This window comes from Populus nigra, chromosome 16 (assembly GCF_951802175.1).
Source record: "Populus nigra chromosome 16, ddPopNigr1.1, whole genome shotgun sequence".
NCBI classification, from domain to species: Eukaryota; Viridiplantae; Streptophyta; class Magnoliopsida; order Malpighiales; family Salicaceae; genus Populus; species Populus nigra.
Genome location: NC_084867.1, coordinates 3,899,144 through 3,918,637, shown reverse-complemented (window position 1 = coordinate 3,918,637; position 19,494 = coordinate 3,899,144). Strand labels below are relative to the sequence as shown.

The 19,494-nt window shown below is 33.1% G+C and overlaps 2 protein-coding genes across 3 annotated transcripts; one reads left to right on the top strand and one right to left on the bottom strand.

Annotated features, from left to right (window-relative positions):
- Positions 1-5,369: 5,369 nt before the first annotated feature.
- Positions 5,370-16,472, top strand: LOC133675905 (DExH-box ATP-dependent RNA helicase DExH3-like). Of its 2 annotated transcripts, XM_062097455.1 has the most exons (19): positions 5,370-6,031; positions 6,400-6,554; positions 6,652-6,739; positions 6,986-7,231; positions 7,765-7,860; positions 8,653-8,841; positions 8,936-9,095; positions 9,168-9,298; positions 10,750-10,923; positions 11,014-11,286; positions 11,478-11,672; positions 12,518-12,721; positions 12,907-12,976; positions 13,103-13,251; positions 13,992-14,300; positions 14,657-14,716; positions 14,850-15,002; positions 15,096-15,206; positions 15,330-16,472. In XM_062097455.1, the coding sequence occupies exons 1-19, from the start codon at positions 5,660-5,662 to the stop codon at positions 15,801-15,803; spliced, it is 3,609 nt and encodes a 1,202-aa protein (XP_061953439.1). In that variant the 5' UTR covers positions 5,370-5,659; the 3' UTR covers positions 15,804-16,472. The 2 variants fall into 2 exon arrangements, with proteins under 2 accessions (XP_061953439.1, XP_061953440.1); XM_062097456.1 differs by lacking the exons at positions 5,370-6,031; positions 6,400-6,554; positions 6,652-6,739 and adding an exon at positions 6,770-6,875.
- A 429-nt stretch (positions 16,473-16,901) lies between these two features.
- On the bottom strand, positions 16,902-18,687 carry LOC133676019 (palmitoyl-acyl carrier protein thioesterase, chloroplastic-like). The gene is made up of 7 exons (XM_062097592.1): positions 18,589-18,687; positions 18,409-18,522; positions 18,189-18,317; positions 17,955-18,100; positions 17,708-17,876; positions 17,152-17,344; positions 16,902-17,011 (listed from the first exon to the last, which is right to left on the bottom strand). Exons 1-7 carry the CDS (start codon positions 18,685-18,687, stop codon positions 16,902-16,904), a joined length of 960 nt encoding a protein of 319 aa, XP_061953576.1.
- Positions 18,688-19,494: the final 807 nt, after the last annotated feature.

The following is a 19,494-nucleotide window of genomic DNA, read 5'->3' as shown; positions in this document are numbered from 1 at the left end:
AATATTATTTAAAAATAAATATTTTTTAGAAAATAAATTTCATCTATTTAAAACTAAAAAAATAGATAAATTAGAATAATATCTTCAAAGACCAAATACAAAAATAACAATTTGAAAAAAATTATATTCAAAAAAGGTATGTGAACCTTGTGACCTAGGTCATGAGGCCGAAATAAACTCATAGAAAAGAAATTAAAAATAATCGCAAAACCAATCTTTTGAAAAAGAAATTAATGTAGAATGATAAGATCGTAAAAGAAAATGAGCAAAAAATGAAAAAAATACAAACGACATTAAATTTTCAAACTTGTGACATGAGTCATTAGATCAGAAGCACCACAAATGAAAAAAAATATAAAACTCAATCTCTAACAAATCAAATGTCGAAGAATAAAATATGAAAAAAAAATCAGTTACACAAAATGATCTTATAAAATATATAATTAAAAGAATAAGGGTTAAAATCGAAATAAAAAAATACATTAGAAAGCAAGCAAGAAATTTTAATTGGATGGTTACATTGAAATGAAAAATAACTTTAACAAAACAAAAAATAAATCAAAAGAATAAGGGTCAAATTGGAAAAAAATAAAACAACATAAACTTTAATTAAATGATGAAATTAAAAGCCAATAAAACTCTAACAACAGGGTCAAAAGATATTGAGTATAACATGAAATATATGAATGTATTTAAGTGATCAAGAGAGGATTCATCACCTTAGATGAATTAGAAAAAAATATTCTACGTGTTCTACATGTTCACAAATAATATTGATTGTGAAATCCTTGCGCAAAGTAAAATAGGATTTGAAAAACATTCCAAATCTAATTCAAAGAATTAATAATTATAGTGTTGAAAACAATTATGACTTAACAGAGTAGACCCACTGCATACTATATTGTATAAATCAAAACATTCTTAATGAATAGATAATAATTATGCTGTGAAACTACAAATTAAAGGTTAAATTAAATCACTTATGATTTTTTTAATATTTGGAAGATCATGACACGTTACTAAATGATGCACTTGATTTTCAAATATAAATCAATCAATTTTTGAAATGATAATAAATTAAATAATTTATTTTATTTTATCCTAGTTTATTTAGTATTATGATTTATATTTGAGCCAATTTATTAGAAACCTAATGGATCACACATGTTAAAAATCATTGGTTGGAAATTAAATTAAGAAAATTAATCAAGTGTAACTTCATTATTAATAAGTTTTATAAATTAAGAACTAGAATCTAATTAATATAGGGGATTACAATTCTACACATAGAAAAATTATGTAGGGACTTGATTGAGTAAATTTTTAAAATTATCCTAAAATAATATATATGATATTATTCATTGATATTTTATCATTTATAGTGATGTTAGGTTTTTCTTATAAATAAAATGTTATATCTTATATTTGGGTTAGAGTGGTATAGATGTTACAGAACATATGTACATAGAAACACTTTAAACATAAAAAAACAAAGAGCTAGTACTTAAGGTATATCAATCTCTCTCTCTCTCTCTCTCTCTCTCTCTCTTTCTCTCTCTCTTTTAAAAGAGTTTTAGAAGATTTCTCACTGGCAATTTGTGTAAATTATCATTAGAGGCTGAAAACATGGATAACTTGTGGTTTGTGATAACCTAACTTTGAACAAATTAATCAAACCTATAAAAAGATCAAATCTTCAAGTAATCTTTTCTCAAACCCTAAACAAACCTAAATTATGTAATTTAATTATTGGGACTCCCAAGAAAATTTTAAATTATTGTTTTCATTGTGTGTATGTATTTCGAGAAATTTAATAACAGTATCAGAGCCATCATTAGACAATTAAAGTTGTTCATTGTATGTTTTGATTGTTATTGATATTAATTATGAATTAATTTTTTGTGCAAAATTATTTTTTTTCCCAAAATTATTTTTCTCTAATGACTTTTTTTTTTAAGATCTTCGATTATTGTTCTAGTCAGATTAACTGGATTTTTCAAATGTGGTTGGAATCCACCATGAAATAAAAAGAAAATTGATTTCTAAAATATTGGATTAGGATTTAATTAAAATTTTTCATTAAAATATTTTAGAAAAATGATTTTTCTAAAATAAAGAGATTTTTTAAGCTGAAATATTTTATTTAATTGATGTTAAAATAGTTTAGGATGTTAATAAGAATTTTAATATGATTAAGTTTCTTATTAAATCTAAAAAAAAAACATTTATCAAGCAAATCAATATTAAGTAAAATTTAAAAAGTTTACAAAATTATCAAATTAAGTATGATTTAATATTTCTAAATATTAGAAATATTATTTTAAAATTTCACATAAAATCAATAATAGAATTGAAGCATGCAATGTATTTAATGTTGCAGATTTAAGTGTTTTTATGTGTGATTGATGATTATGAACATTAAAAGACCAATGAGATTGCATTTTTTATGGTTGAATGGTACATTATTAAATAGAGCCTCTATATCCTGCGTTTTCTCTACTTTTCATATGTGTTGTAAATTGTTTTCTCATTTAACTCCTCTTAAATATAACTTGAGGTTTCTTATTCAATTATATAAATTTTATGTAATATTAAAATGTAAAAATTTAAATTGAAAAATTATTTTATAATCTAAGATGAAGAAAAAGGACAAAAAAGGATACAACCATTATGTATCTTAGGGTGGATCCTTTCATTATTATTGAATCATGTAAAGCATTGTGGCATTAAATACATTTTTCAAGGTTTACCCATCAAGTAGGACATTGAATTATGCACAACACTATGACATTAAAATGCATTTTTCAAAATTTACTTATCAAATAGGGCTCAAACTATCCTAGCTCTTCCCCTTATATGCTAAAAGAAACGTCCACGTATAGCTTCCACATGGGCGCTTCTTCTAGAGTTCAGGTTTGTATATCCTAGTTAGGTATGCCAACAAAAGTGTATTAGACTATAAAGTCTATTAGAGTTTAAGCTTTTATAATCAGACATGGTCAATACTTTAGGTCGTATTCTCCCAACTTAATCACCTATTTAACTAATCTTCATAACACATTTGGCTTATGAATGATTTTTTTAAGGGGTTTATTGGTTAATACAATAATCTAGTGTGCCTGAAAGTAAGGTTTCAATTTCTGTAAGACATTTATTAGTGCTGAAGTCACCTTCTTTATTTTCAAGTACCTAATCTCATCATCGTGAAAGGTTTTGCTAGTGTAATACACATGTTTTTTTTTAACTTTTTGGTCTATCCTGACCAAAATAGAACTTATAACTTAATTCAATACCATTGAATAAAGGAAGTGTTCTTCTTTTTTTTTTAATTGAGACAAAATTCTCAAAGGAGATATAGTTTGTCAAATTAGACATATTCTTCAACATCTTAAAGAAAAGGAGGTAATGCTCCCCTGAGTTAAGCAATGAACCTTTATGATAGATACCTATTTAGTTAGTTTTTGAACTTTATTTGATCAACTAAGATGGTCATGTCAAATATAAATTTGGTTTTTTTAAGATTAAGCTTTATCCTTTATTATTGACTATAAACCACAAGAATTCCTTTATTGGATGATGAAAGTGTACTTTGGTAAATAATAGAGAAAATTTCCTATAAGTCTTAAAGGTGTTGCTTAAAAGTGGTGCTTTTTACTAATCATCCACATACGCCTTCATGTTTCTTCCTAACTACTCCTTAAAAACCTTGTTGATCATTATTTGATATGTGGCTATGATGTTTTTCAATCTAAGATGTATGGGGTTGTAGTAATATGTCTCCTTATCAATGATGAAAGAAATCTTTTCTTTATCATTTGGATGTACGAAGATCTGATATCCTAGATCAACATCCAAAGAGCTTAAGAACAAGTGGCTAGCTATTAAATCCACTAGCTAATTGATTTTAGGAAGAGAAAATTGTTCTTAGAAAAAGTCTTGTTCGAGTATATAAAGTCAACATACATCATCCTCTTCCATTTAGACTTTATAACCATGATAATGTTCGCCAACTATTCAGGGTATATTACTTCTCCAATGAATCTTGCTTTAATATTGCCTTCTATTTTGTCACCTCTTTATAGTTTTTTTTTTCTTCTATCATTAAGGAAAAACATAATCAACATTCAGACTATGATAGAATATTTCTAGGTCTATTATGGGCATATCCTATAGTTTTAAAAGAAATTTTTATTATAAATGTGATAAAGCCTTTTAATGGACAAGATTAAATACGAACCTAATTTTTGTAGTTAAGTTTTTATCGGACTTAAGAAGTTTAGTTTTTTTTAAGAGAACTTTAATGAAAATGCTCCTTATTTTTTTTATATTTTTACTTTGTATTAATTATTTATTTAAATTTTAATTAACACTTTCTTTTTTATCTTTTAATTTTTTTTGTTAATCTTTTTAATAGTAATTATTTTTTTTAATAATTTTATAATGTCTCAAATAGATTATTCTAATTTATCTTTTAAATATTTTCTTTTATATTTGATATAAATAAATTATATTTGCGTGATGTTTTATAAAAATAAAAATCAATCTTTTTAGATAAAGAATAAAAAAGCATAAATTAAAAAGAAAAGTCATGGTTAAACATACCTATATGTTTGACTTTTAAGGGAAAAGATTGACTTTCTATTTCATCTCTTAAAAAATATTAAATCTCTTTTCTAGTTTATGGGTTCACTAATTTTTTGATTTAAATTTAAATTAATACCTTTTCTATGTTTTTTTAAATGTTTTAGTTCATCTTTTTTAAATATTAGTTAGTTTTTTTTTTAATTATTTTTTATTTTTATAATGTCTTAAAGAGATTATTATTATTTTTATTTGATATATATATAGTTTATTTGCATGGTGTATTTATAAAAATAAAAATAATTTGTTTTTGATAAAAAAAACCTTTGAAAAAAAATAAAATAAAAAAGTGTGAATTGAATACTTGCATACTCAACTAAAAATTAGTTTTTTTTATTTAAGTATTTAATTAGTATTAAAAACTATTTTATATGATTTATATACTATTTTATTTTATTAAACGCAAATAACTTATTTGTACTTATTAATTAAAAATTATTATACAATAAAATGCATTTGTAAAACTGATATATTTTCTTATACTATGTTAAAAATTAAAATAAAATTTTACTTGCGATATAAACAACATGTTTGTGTTTATGAATAATTTTTTTTTAATATTTTAAAATATATTTATATTATCAACACATTATTTAAGTTAATCTTTAAAATTAACTTAAAATTCTATCCACGTACAAAATTACAGGTAAAAAGCCGAGCAGGCCGAAACTCCTCCAAAGCTCCACCATCCAAAATTGCCCATACAATTTATAAACCAAAAAAGAAAAAAAAAAGGGCTATCCATTCTTCAAACTCACAAACAAAAGATCTGGACTTTCCACAGCTGCTGGCTGCTGCTGCACGGCCTCATTCTCCACAATCAACTAACCCAGCCAGAAAGAGAACAACCCTCTCACTTTCTCTCTCTTCTGCACTAAAATTTTCAGCAACCAGGTTGTTGTCAGAGAAGTAGAAGTAGTATTTCTGAACCATAAACCCTAATTCAAGCAAATGTAACAAAAACCCTTCTAAAACCCCAGGCAAGCAACCAAAAAAAAAAAAAAAAGAAGAGAAAACCATGCCTTGCTGTATCAGAATGAACACAATCATGTCTCTAAGACCCACTTCCACCAAAACAGCAAAATCTCTCCATTTCCATTACAAAGCTAAAACCACCCTTAAACCCTCTTTATATTCTTCATCATCTTTTGTTTCCGTTAGAAACCACCAAACCCTATCTTTTACTAACCAGCCATTGCCCCGCCCTCTTCGATTCAGGCATCATGGGATTTTTTCGTTCAAGTGTTTTGGTGTTGCAGATTTTCATTCCAAGAAACTTGCTTTGCCATATACCAGGTCTATGCAGAGCTTTAATTATGGCAGGTTTGCTTACCGGGATGTTTCTAGTGATGAATCCGATTATGAATTAGGCTCCTCCCAGAAGGAAATGGTTGGTCTTTAGTTCGATTTTGTTTGATTTTTCACAATTTAGCTCTTAAAAGTGTCCCCCCCTCAATGCTGACTGAAAATATCATTTGCTTCAGCTGCCCTTTTTGTCCCTTTGAAGAAAAAACTATGCCTATTTTCAGCACACTCGATGAAACTTTGTTCCTTTATGGGTTGGTGATTTATCTGTAGGGTTTATAATTAAAGTGAAGTTCAAGCATGTAACATGTTTGTTTTTTTTCTTTGGTTGCATTGAGGAAAAATGTAGTCTTTTTTAAGAAATGGAATTTCTTGGCTTTTTAAGCACATAATGAACAATATTCTCACTCATACAACTTTAATTCGTATTTGTTGTTGATTCATGTTTCTTAGACTGGCTCGACCCTTGACAACGTTGATGATTGGAAATGGAAGTTAACCATGCTTCTTCAAAGTAAAGATCAGCAAGAAGTTGTATCCAGGGAGAAAAAGGACAGACGTGATTTTGAGCATCTATCAGCTATGGCAACCCGAATGGGTTTACACAGGTATTTTTAATCTTTTCTTAAAGTGTAAGCATTTGTTTTGCTGTTTCTTCACTATAACCATTGCGTGCATAGTTTGAATATAATTTATTTTTTGCAGCCGTCAATATTCAAGAATTGTTGTGTTTAGTAAAGTCCCCTTGCCAAATTACAGACATGATCTGGATGATAAGCGTCCACAGAGGGAGGTATTTTCTTTTCTTAGTCCTTGTCCCTCACTGTTCAGTGTATTATAGTTTTACAATATAACAGTAATGAATTGATATGCTCTGATCATTCTGTTAGAAACTTGCTCTCAAATACTTCTCAGCTCATTAGATCCAGGTGGGAACTTATTGTTCTTATCACTAATTGAAGTATGTGCATAATTCTTGGGGGGCTAAGTTTCTTCATTCATATAATTCACTTTCGCAATGCTCTTGAAAAACTTATAGGTGATCTTACCTTTTGGGTTACAAAGAGAAGTAGATGCTCATTTCAAAGCTTACATTTCCAAAAAACCCACGAGCAGAGGATTTTTTCCTCCCAATTCCTTGTCAAGATCAAACAGTGGTGGGAGTATCGACACCGATAAAAAAATCTATGAGCGGCCAGAACTGTCAGTACAAAATAGTGTTGCCATGGAGAGAATTCTTAGTCGGAAGAGTTTGCAGCTTCGTAATCAACAAGAAAAGTGGCAGGTAAATTTACCCTGATCAGTTTCAGAGAGTTATCTTTTGCAACAACTGCCCTTCTTGTCTGTCAAGTCGTTTTGCATTATAACTTACCATGATTTTCTTTACATACAAGTAAAGCAGTGGTGCACTAGTGTATATTATGATATCTTAGTAGCGTGTGCCTTAGTACTGTTTTTCAATGTTCTAGGATTTTGTGATGAAGCACTCGGTATATTTCAGGTAAACTTTGGTAGTGGCTCTTCCACGTTTTGAGAATGTTGGCATTATGTTTCAGGAAGTACATGAACATTTTAAAACTCCTGTAAATTTATTTTCTGTCAAGGTTATGTAGTGGATATGCATCTTAAACATCCTTAATTTTATATTTGTTCCTGCTGGAACTTATAAGTTTCTGCTGTCAAATATGTTATCATAAAGTATTGGTTCTGTAAGGAGTCAATTTAATTTGTATTAAGCGCAGATTTTACCTCTCGTTTTCTGCTATACATTAATGTAACATTACAAGATATGGTGTTGATGGGTGAGTTCTTGTGTAGGAATCTCCTGAGGGCCAAAAGATGATTGAATTTCGTAGAAGCCTTCCTGCATATAAAGAAAAGGAAGTGCTGTTAAAAGCCGTATCTGAAAATCAGGTGATTGTGATATGTTCTTTCTTGTAATTGTCTTCCAATTGCAGTCCTTGCCTTTATGAGGTTGAAACTCCTGCTAGGACAGTCGTTTTTTCTTCAATTTCAGCATTCCTTCATAATTCAACGCCAAGTCTTGACCAAGATGGAACTTGTTTATTTTTTCAATAAAATTTGTTCTCTTGGGATTCTTGGACAATTTTATATGCCATGTCAAGGAATGCATTTCTCTCCACTTTGGTTGTTGAGCAAGTATGATTATATGGTATATTGATACCTAATGCAGATGGTTTGGAGCATGACCAAATTTTGTTTTTTTATACAACACCTCAAATGGTTTAAACTGTGACAGTGTATCAATTAATGCATATGGAGGCTACAATGTGTGTTCTTGTGGCTTTATGGGTAGTGATGCACGAGAAGGTCCAATAATGGTTGAAAATAAATTCCTGTTTGGAAACTATATTGGTCAATTGTAAGCAAGGTGTCCTCAATTCAAGTAGGTGCATTCTTAAATGTAAGAGACAAGAATTGTATATAGAAAAGAGCAAGCTGCTTAGGCAATAAAATTTGAAGCGTTAAAACAAAATTGTTATGTGACCGAGTTGTCTCAAAGGAATCCTGCTTTGAGAATTAAATTGTGCTAAATCCATCTCTTGAATCTAATAATATGGACCACTCAAGTCATCCAAGTGATGGATGTGTGCATGAACAAATGATTATGGTTGCAACTAGCACAATGACTCGTATCTTACAAATGACCATTTATATTTACAACAAACTGATGCATGTTTGCAGGTTATTGTTGTCTCTGGTGAAACTGGTTGTGGTAAAACCACACAACTTCCTCAATACATACTAGAATCTGAGATTGAAGCTGCTCGCGGAGCTGCATGTAGTATTATATGTACACAGCCTAGAAGAATATCGGCTATGGCTGTTTCTGAAAGAGTTGCTGCAGAACGAGGGGAGAAACTGGGAGAATCAGTTAGTCCATGCCTCTGATATGATGAATCTTTTATTAAAAATCAGGAGTTTGTAAATTATTTTGATCTATGCTAATTTGCTCTCGTTTTAAAAGGTTGGTTATAAAGTTCGGCTCGAGGGTATGAGAGGAAGGGACACTCGACTTCTATTCTGTACGACTGGCATATTGTTGAGGAGATTACTTCTGGACAGAAATTTAAAAGGTGTAACTCATGTCATCGTTGATGAGATTCATGAACGCGGAATGAATGAAGGTAACTTGGAATTCATTTAAGATATTTGTTGTTATATCACTTGATATTTACCATGGTTCTCTTATTTGTCAGATTTTCTTCTTATTGTACTGAGAGATCTGCTTCCTCGTCGACCGGAGTTGAGATTGATTTTGATGAGTGCAACCTTAAATGCGGAGCTTTTCTCTTCCTACTTTGGCGGTGCTCCAGCAATTCATATTCATGTAAGTCTTACATTGCTAATTTCTGTCCTGATAAAGTGTAGGAAACCAATCCCTTATCCTTTGAAACCAGCAGGCAAAGATCTTGTTAATTTTGCTGCTTAATTTAACTGTACGGGTTAACCTCTTAGCTTATTTCAAGTTACTACTTACTAATTTGGTTGCCTGTTCAGTTTTTTGGAATTTCTTGATGCTTAGGTGGCAGAATGCTTTCTCTAGAGTTTCTTTCACTCCTTTTTGTTGGTTTCGCTAGTGTTCATTTGCTCTTTGTTGTTTTGCCACCCTTGTTTTTGGTGCAATCCATTTGTATACCTCTCTGCATACTCCATTACTAGTTAAATTAAAAGTCCTAAGCTAAGTAGAAAACAAATAATTAAAATCCAAAATTAACAAGGAAAATTATTAAAACAGGAAAACATTAACTTCATACTTTATATCAAATGATTGTGGGTTTCTTTGTGGACTTTTTTTTCAGGCTTGGTCTTGTCAATTTGTTCATAAACTCCTGAGATAATTGTTCTACTTCAGTATAGCAAAGATAAAACTAGGGTTCTCAAGCTCTAAGGTTATTGACCAAATTGTAGAGAAATGTAGAGATAATTCTTTGGTATTTTATTGAATCTGAATAATAGTCTTGATCTTCATAAAATAAACTAGATATCCTTAGTTATATTAGTACAAAAATAAATCCTTTATAGAAAAGGATTTCTAATTAAAATGTATCTAATTAATAGAATCCATCTAATTAATAGAATCCATCTACTATTAGGATTACTAAATAGTAAAATACTAATTGAATTTAAAGATTTAAAGCCCTAAGCTAAGTAGAAAACAAATAATAAAAATCCACAATTAACTAGGAAAATAATTAAAACAGGAAATACAATAACTTCATATTTCAATCTAGTCTGTAAACTCTTGGGATAATTGTTCGACATCATAAGAACATAGCAAACAATATGGTTTGGCTTGGACATAGTACTAATCTTTAAAAATTGGTTGATGCATGCACATGTAGTTTTAGACTTATGTTGAGTTAGATACAGTAGAAAAACAAAGAAGTGTGTGCAACGAGCTAAAGAATGAGTAAACATGTCATGTTTTTTGTTTTATTCTTCATGAAAATACTTAACAATGGTTACTTTCTTATGTATCCAATCTCTTAAGAGAAGGTATTAAGATTTTCCCCCCTCTTCACCCCCAAACCAAACACCTCCTAGATATAAAAGATTGTGCTTCTCTTGTTAATTTACCTGCAACATAACTTCTCGGTGTGCATTATTTTTGTTCTTTTCTCTTTTGTCATGCATGCACTTCTTTTTTTATGTTACAATTGTGATTTCTGATAACATATTTTATTAATCCAAAATAGAAAGAACATGATTTGATCGCTTGGTAGATTCAACACGTCTTTCTCTTTTTGGACGGTAATGGTTTTTTGCCCAATTTTCCAGGGTTTTACATATCCTGTCCGTGCACATTTTTTAGAGAATATTCTCGAAATAACCGGGTATCGGCTGACTCCTTACAATCAAATCGACGATTATGGTCAAGAAAAGACGTGGAAAATGCAAAAACAAGCTCAAGCTTTCAAAAAGAGGAAGAGCCAGATTGCTTCTTCTGTTGAGGTATATAAATTCATGAAATTGTCTGATTCATGTAACATGCATGAGTTTGTTTTTTCACCAAGCTATCTCTGCCTTAAAACTTTTTGACAGGATGCCCTTGAAGTTGCTGACTTTAAGGGGTGTAGTTCACGCACTCGGGAGTCTTTATCTTGTTGGAATCCTGACTCAATTGGTTTTAACCTCATTGAGCATGTTCTTTGTCACATAGTCAAGAAAGAGAGACCTGGTGCTGTGTTGGTTTTTATGACTGGTTGGGATGACATTAACTCTTTAAAAGATCAGCTACAAGCTCATCCTATCTTGGGTGATCCTTGCAGAGTATTGTTACTGGCCTGCCATGGTTCCATGGCCAGCTCTGAGCAGGTGATTTCATTACTTTTCATATGATATTGAAATAGCACATAAATTAAACCCCTAATTTCTGCTTTTCCTTTTTGCCATTTTTTCTGGTTTCCCACATTTTCGTTATTGTTTGGAAATATGCAGCGAATTTGTATTGTTTGTTCCAGTGATTGGCATTTTCCTGATTCCTGATCCCTTTTGTTTTCATCCAGAGGTTAATATTTGATAAACCCGAAGATGGAGTGAGGAAAATTGTCTTAGCTACGAATATGGCTGAGACTAGTATTACTATCAATGATGTGGTATTTGTGGTTGATTGTGGAAAGGCAAAGGAGACATCGTATGATGCTTTAAATAATACTCCTTGTTTGCTTCCATCCTGGATCTCAAAGGCTGCTGCCCGGCAAGTAAGGCCCATTCTCTTAAACATCAACTTTACAAGAGTTAGGTTGATGTCCATAGGAAAGTGGCCAGAACATTACTTTATAAGATGTTTGGTCTTGTTTATAATGTGTACTGTCCACATAAATTATTAATAAGCAGAAAAACATTCCCTTCTTGAGGCTTTTTTTATAGCCCTAAAAGCAGCATATTATTGAGTAAGTTTTTAGATTTTAAACTGCATTATTTACACTCTCTTATATGATTAAGAAACTCTCCCAAACATTCTCGTTTCTGCATGCTAAATCATTGCAAGTGGAAGCTCCAAGTACAGTTGATAAAATAGTTGTTAATAGTGAAATGGTCTTCCCTTTTGGTTCTTTGGCATAAACATGGTATGGTGCAGGAAAAAAGGGAGGTAGACTGGATAGCAGATCTTTTATCCAAATCCAAACATACGTCCAGAATATTTTTGATTAATTTATGTGCAGCCTGCCAAAATTCTTATTTTTATTAACAATAATGTTTCAATCTGCCTAAATCTTTTTGACTTAGCTTTGGCATGAAAAATCCTATCAATTTTCCACATGCTTCTTGTTGTACAGAGAATTTTTGATTAATTTATGTGCAGCCTGCCAAAATTCTTATTTTTATTAACAATAATGTTTCAATCTGCCTAAATCTTTTTGACTTCGCTTTGGCATGAAAAATCCTATCAATTTTCCACATGCTTCTTGTTGTACAGAGAATTTTTCTGTAATTAAAATGATTTATGGCTTTTTTAAGGGTATAGTTTCTCTAGACAATTGCTTTTGCATTGAGAGTTAGTTTTCTGGTTTGGTTATAATGGTGTTCGGTGTTTGCTTTTCAGAGAAAGGGAAGAGCTGGTCGTGTTCAACCTGGTGAATGTTATCATCTTTATCCCAGATGTGTTTATGATGCATTTGCTGACTATCAATTACCAGAACTTTTGAGGACACCTTTACAGTCTTTGAGTTTGCAAATCAAAAGTCTCCAACTTGGAAGTATATCAGAGTTCCTATCAAGGGCCCTGCAGCCACCAGAGCCTCTATCGGTAATTCCTAACTGAGCCTGTTATCAAAATCTGCATATTGGTGGATCTTGCTCGTGCCAGTATTCTGGCTTGCCACTTTAATTTTCGAGTTTTAACACAGCTCCAACATTTGCTCTCTTTCTCTCTCTCTCTCTCTCTCTTTTTTTGTCTACATTTAAGTTTTCTACATCTGCTTTGTGTTGTAGGTTCAAAATGCTGTTGAGTATTTGAAGTTGATTGGGGCTTTAGATGAGCATGAAAATCTGACAGTGCTAGGTGCAGCATTTATTTTTCTTCCAAAAGTTCATTTTGGATCTCATATCTAATTTTCTGAGTTTTTTTAAGATGGTGATGGTTAATTCTTCAAATAATTGATGCTAAATCAGGATTCGTGCTTTTCAGGACGTCATTTGTCAGTGCTTCCAGTTGAGCCTAAGCTCGGGAAAATGCTCATATTGGGGACCATTTTCAACTGCCTAGATCCAATAATGACTGTCGTTGCTGGTCTCAGTGTTAGAGATCCATTCTTAATACCATTTGACAAGAAGGATGTAAGTCTCCAGCATATCTATAGTTTCGCCTGATGTTTCAGTTAATTTTTAGTGTAATTGATGATATTCTTTTCTCCGTGGATTTAGTTTGCTAGAACTATCATCATATCTTGATCTGATTTTTTGGGCATAAATGTATAAATATAGGGAAGAATGATAGGAGGGTATGGGTGCTTTAACTTGGAAACTTATGCTTTGTTTACCATGGTGTATATGATTGAGACATAATATAAGACTTTTTAGAGGCAAGGAGAGAACTGCCTTTGATGTCAAGTGAATGTTTCTGAGAACCTTGTTCCATTGGTTACCTATGCATATTTCTTTTTCTAGTTTTTTTTCTTCCTCAGAAGATTTGGATTCCTTGAGTTCAAGGTCGTAGCTCTCCTTTCTTCATGTTTCTGTTCTTGTTGTTTGTTACAGTCCTGTCAAATAAATCTACTTGATGAAAGGAAAATGAGTTTTTATCTCAACATTCTTTCTTAAGAGATTTTCAGTTTGTAATATTTAAAATTAGCAGTTCAGAGATGCAGAAAAAGATTTGTTTGACCAAGAACTGTACACAAGAAACCACGTCTTTATCCCTTTCCTGTTCTTTGTGCAAATTTCAATTGTTCATCTCTTGAGGGGTTGTCTTGTCTGTGGTAGGTGTTTTGTTGAAATCTATGATGATGTTTTAAGACCAAGTTTCATGTTGTCAAATACAAGGAGTCTAGGAATGACTTGCAATTTTTTCCTTGCAGCTTGCAGAGTCTGCAAAAGCACAATTCGCTGGTCGTGATTGCAGTGACCATCTTGCACTTGTCCGGGCCTATAATGGTTGGAAAGATGCAGAAAGACAACAATCTGGTCATGAGTACTGTTGGAAGAATTTTCTTTCTGCACAGACTCTAAAAGCCATTGATTCCTTAAGGAAACAATTCTTTTATTTGCTCAAGGATACTGGACTGGTTGATAAGCAGATAGAAAATTGCAATTCAAGGAGCATTGATGAGCATCTTATGCGAGCAGTCATCTGTGCTGGCCTGTTCCCTGGATTGTGCTCTGTTGTGGTGAGTCATACTGCAAATTTGCTGTTTATTGCTCTCTATTCTCTTTGATTTTGCAGTTTTTTAGATTCAAGAAACAGTTTCTATTCCTCGCCTAGTTCATGCTTCCAGCTTCTGTTTGTCCTATAACCTGAAATTCCAATGAGCCAAATAGAATGAATGGTGCTTTAGGCTTTGTTCAAGAAATGAAATGGAGAAGTAGGGCATGGGTAGGTCAAGGAATAGAAGAGAAACAGTGATGAAGTGCTAGGGCCTTTCTATTAATTGGAACATAATCACAGGCTTTCAGTGCTAGTAATTAGTGAACCTTTTCTTGTTGAGATGGTATAATGTCTGCATCATATGATTTTGTTATGTAGAACAAAGAGAAGTCGATAACACTGAAAACAATGGAGGATGGCCAGGTGCTTCTGTACTCGGTAAGTTTCACATCTGTAGATACCATGGTCTTCCTTGAAGGCCCCGTTTTATCTACCCTGTTTTTAATTGAGGATACCACCACATTCAAATTTATAATCATTCATTTGTTTTCCTGAATGTATTTCACAACAGAATTCTGTGAATGCTGGGGTGCCCAAAATTCCATACCCTTGGTTAGTTTTCAATGAAAAAGTGAAAGTGAATTCAGTTTTTCTCCGTGATTCAACTGGTGTTTCTGATTCCGTGCTGCTTTTATTTGGAGGAAACATTGAGAGGGGTGGACTAGTAAGTTTTTTAATGGTTTTCTTGTTTGCTTCTCCTCTTTTTACATCCATTTTTATGCTTCCTTTTGCTGAAACTATTTATTTATTTTGATAGGATGGGCACCTAAAAATGTTGGGAGGATACTTGGAATTTTTTATGAAACCCACATTAGGAGATATGTATTTAAGCTTAAAACGTGAGCTTGAGGAACTGATTCAGAATAAAGTAAGTATTATATTTTTGTGCAAGTGTTCAAATTATTTGATGATTAGACACATTTAAGCTCTAGAGTTTTCTATCCACCCTGTCCTAATATTTGGGTGTTTGATGTTTTTTCGCTGCTGGCAGCTTCTAGATCCCAAGTTGGATATACAGTCCCACAACGAGCTTCTGATGGCAATAAGATTGCTGGTTTCAGAGGACCAATGTGAGGGTAGATTTGTATTTGGTCGACAGCTGCCAGCACCCTCAAAGAAGGCAGAAAAGGCCAAAAATGTTGCTGGTGATGGGGGTGACAATTCTAAGAATGAGCTTCAAACTTTACTTGCCAGGGCAGGGCATGAATCACCCACTTATAAGACAAAACAACTGAAAAACAACCAGTTCCGTTCTACTGTTTTCTTTAACGGGCTGGACTTTGCTGGGCAGCCTTGCAGCAGTAAGAAACTTGCAGAAAAGGATGCAGCTGCTGCAGCTCTACTGTGGTTGAAGGGGGAGACGCCTTCGTATTCCAGAAATACTGACCACTTCTCGGTGCTTCTGAAGAAGAGCAAGACCACAAATCAAAACAGAATCCCAGTTCGTGGTGGTAAATGGAATTAGGGTGGTGATAGAGAACCAAGTAATAAACTATCAATATCATTTACAGCAAGGAAGAACTAAAGCAATTTTTTGTGAACCCGCATGTTGGATTCAGATACTCCAGTTTTCAAATGGCAGCTGAAAGGAAACTCAGACTTCACTGCACCTCTTGTTTCTTAGAAAGGTGTGAGATATAACATACTCCAAAGTCAGAAGGCTCCATTTCTACCCACTTGAGTGGAAGACAAACAATTTCTCTATGCACTGGTCCTTATGCTTCAGTTCAAAGATCTCATCGATCCACATATATTGCTGAATGAAAGGGCCACTGTCACTTCTATATCTAACTACTGTCAGTATAGTGAATGAATAGCATTATCATTCTTACCAAAAGAAAAACAAGCGAGGATTCATTTGTAAAACAAAATATTTACACTATTCATCTATCTATTTTCCATCAAATTTTGGTAACTGATATCATAAATGGTAAAGGAAGGCCAACAGAAACCTTTGCCTACTTTCTAGCATTGGATGGTTTGGTGAACTTGCACAGCTTGGCGCATGGAAAAGCCCTGAGATCAATTAGCTTGTCAGAATTATTGTTCAGTCTTGTAGGTAATATACTTCTCATCCATTGTTGACCATGCCATATTAATGGTTAAAAGATAAATGTTTTCTATTCTTTGGTTCTAGATATAAAGATGTTTCCAAGCCTGACTTTACTGTCGATATTTTTGTTTTATTTGTTTCTTTGTTATTTGATCTCTGATCATGTTACAGATATGTTGCTAGGACTTGATATCATGATCTTGTGATTTCATTTTACAGTTTCTTATTTGCTTGAATTGTCAAAAATATTTGGAATAGTTTTGTTTCGTGCTAATTAAGGGATGAAATTTCCACTTTTCAAATTAAAATGTTAAGAATAGAATGTTACGTGGATTTGTTATATCTTTAATACTTGTGCCATTCATTTTAAAAAATAAAATCGTTCCAAGTTGCAGTCACGTTGACACCTGATAATGAATTCAATAAAAGCAACCATTCTTGGCTATTACAGGACAAATGGCCAATGAACGAAACTAAGAGAGCAAGCCAGGCCTGCCCTTATGTATGTGACTATATCCTATACTTGATTGCTCTTGAGGCTGTAGTAGAAGTCTCAACACTCTTGTCTGCAAGAATGTTGCTGTGTTGGTAGTTGCTACTACATATAGCCTCGCGCTTTGCTGGAGCTCACTAGGTATCAATTGCATAGTTTAGAGCTTTCTTTTCCACACAGTTCACCCCGAACAATCTCATCACTCTCCTTTTCTCCTGTAATCTGTAGAAGATGGCTGGATATTTTTTAATGACTTGCTGTGGTTACAGTCCTGAAACAAAACTGATGCTAGTGAATCTCCATTGTCAACGTTATTACTGCCTTGATGTCTTTCTTCAGACCACTCTTCTTCAGGTTCACATAGTGATTGAACCACGTCTGAACAACTGCCACATTCTCTTCTACACTCGAAAGCTATCCTGGTTAGCTGGTAGTTCTCCAAAAACTTGCGAGGGATGGTCTGTTTAGGAAGCGAGACACTAGAATTCTCTTGTTTGGCTATCCAAATTTTGTAATGAGAATGGTTAGCCATGGAAGTTATATGTGTTTACATCCAGCATTCAATTTACGTACTAAACATTGTTCACATGGTGATTCATATCCAAATCACTTCTCTTGGGTTACAGGGACAACAGGCAAAGTTGTCAGCATATTTCTGCGCCTGGATTGAGGTAAAAATTATCACCATTTCTGTTGGTTGATTGTGCATATAATGTTCTTTTGATGGTGAAATTGTACAAGTATGATGACAAAAATAATATTTTTTTTGTTGGTCCAGCCGAAGTCTGTTATTGATATAGAAGGCACTATTATAGAAGATCACCTTCAAGTTGCTGTTTGTAAATTTGGCATTCGTGTTTAGCTTGTTGATCTTTTCAGGAATTTCTTCTTGAAAAGTTTTCTTTTCTATAAACCCAGGTGAAATCTCCGCTCTGACTGCTTCTGGCATCTTTGATAGTCGTCTAGTTTGTTGGTTCATCATCGCCCAAGTTCTGCTCAACATTTGCAACACCTTATTAGAGGAACCAAGAGAACCATGAAAGAAAGGATGAGGATGTTCAGAGAAATACCTTGTAGCCCGAGTTAAGACTTCTCCGGTGGCATCACTTCTGATAAGCCAGTCTCGCCTGTTTTCATTTTTACCTGATGCCCCTATCCATGTGTCAACCTCCATTACTTCACCCCTACAAAAACCATTAAGCTTCTCAAGCATCCACTTCCTCAACTCACCAAAAATGTGACTACACCTTGGTGGGTCAACGCATCAATAATTTTCTTTCACACAAGTGACTGGGCTTACAAACCGGATATTCATCAACTCGAACTTGCATCCTTGTTACAACCCTTGCGAGGTTATTGCTTACCATGCCATGCGTTGCACCAAAACCATCACCTAGCAGTCCAGATACCAATACGTGGTTCAATGCTGTTTCCTGCATCCTCAAAAGAATTTTAAAAGTTACATGTTTTAGAATTCTTTCAGTACTCTTTACAAAGGCAAAATGTTTCTGAGAACTAGTTAACCTGAAGAAGGTTGAGAATGCTTTCTAATGTTGCAGTTTTATCAGCATCAACTTCAAATGACCTTGCAAGTAACAACAGTTTGTCTGTATCCAACTCCTCCTTTAATGATGACCCCTGACGAAATGGATCAACCAATTGTTTCTCGGTTGGAATGTATCATCGACCTTTTGTTTCACTGACACGAGTCAATTCTGTAACAGATGTAGCTGATATAAAGCCCCTCTGCTCGCCAGTTACAGAATTTGTTCCAAACAATGCATTTCCCTTGAGAGCTACCATTACAGCTCCACCCACTCTGATGTTGAATTTCTAGTGCTATGAAAACACGAAGTTGGACAATGAGCTTGATTATAGAGGGCATTTCTTTCTTTCCCAAATTGGAATACACTCTGTTTTATAGCTGGATCTGGAAGAAAGTAACAAAGAAATTCACATAGTATCATTCATGTAGTTCTGTGATTTTGAAGCAAGTAGACATTGAATCGATCGATACAGAGTTGCAAAATTGCGGCTTTCTTTATGGATTTTGGAGCCATTCTTTGAGAGAGGAGATTTTCTTTTTGGTTTTTGATGAAGCGAGGAGATAGGAGACTACTGTAAGCTTTAAAGGTGCAAATTGACAAAAAGTGGTAGCTCTATTTTGGTTCGAATAAACAGTTGGGTTTGGATTCGTGGTAAGCGCCAAGAGTTTGCATGATTTTCCAAAATTGGATACTACGTCTGTAATGCCCTTTCAAAGTGATATTTAACTTCAAGGCAGCAAAAGTTTGCATAAGAAAAAAAACAAGACAAGAAAAGGCTGATTGTGCTAGAGTGCCTAGCGTTGCACTCCAATCTTTGCATATGCTTGAGCTGTGTTTCATATACAGTGATCACTGTATATGAAACACAGCTCAAGCATATGCTAATATCCTTGGATAGTGTGTTAGGCAGAAGCCAAACCCAAGTCGATGACAGCAGCAGCTGCTTCCAAGGAGCAAGACATGTACACCCTTGGCCCCAGTTGATGACAGTGTGTTCGGCACAAGCCCAGCACTCGGCACCTCTATTTTTTCTATCTCTTTAAAATTACAGTGATATATATAT

Bases quoted from the DNA above. Each gene is read 5' to 3' on its own strand.
- LOC133676019 (XM_062097592.1), bottom strand. From the start codon at position 18,687: ATGGTAGCTCTCAAGGGAAATGCATTGTTTGGAACAAATTCTGTAACT. The intron at 18,318-18,408 runs GTTAACTAGTTC...TTGAGGATGCAG, and splicing joins GCATTCTCAACCTTCTTCAG to GAAACAGCATTGAACCACGT. The intron at 17,012-17,151 runs GTAACCACAGCA...AGTGAGCTCCAG, and splicing joins ATCAGTTTTGTTTCAGGACT to CAAAGCGCGAGGCTATATGT.
- LOC133675905 (XM_062097455.1), top strand. From the start codon at position 5,660: ATGCCTTGCTGTATCAGAATGAACACAATCATGTCTCTAAGACCCACT. The intron at 7,232-7,764 runs GTAAATTTACCC...GTTCTTGTGTAG, and splicing joins ATCAACAAGAAAAGTGGCAG to GAATCTCCTGAGGGCCAAAA. The intron at 12,977-13,102 runs GTGCAGCATTTA...CGTGCTTTTCAG, and splicing joins TGAAAATCTGACAGTGCTAG to GACGTCATTTGTCAGTGCTT.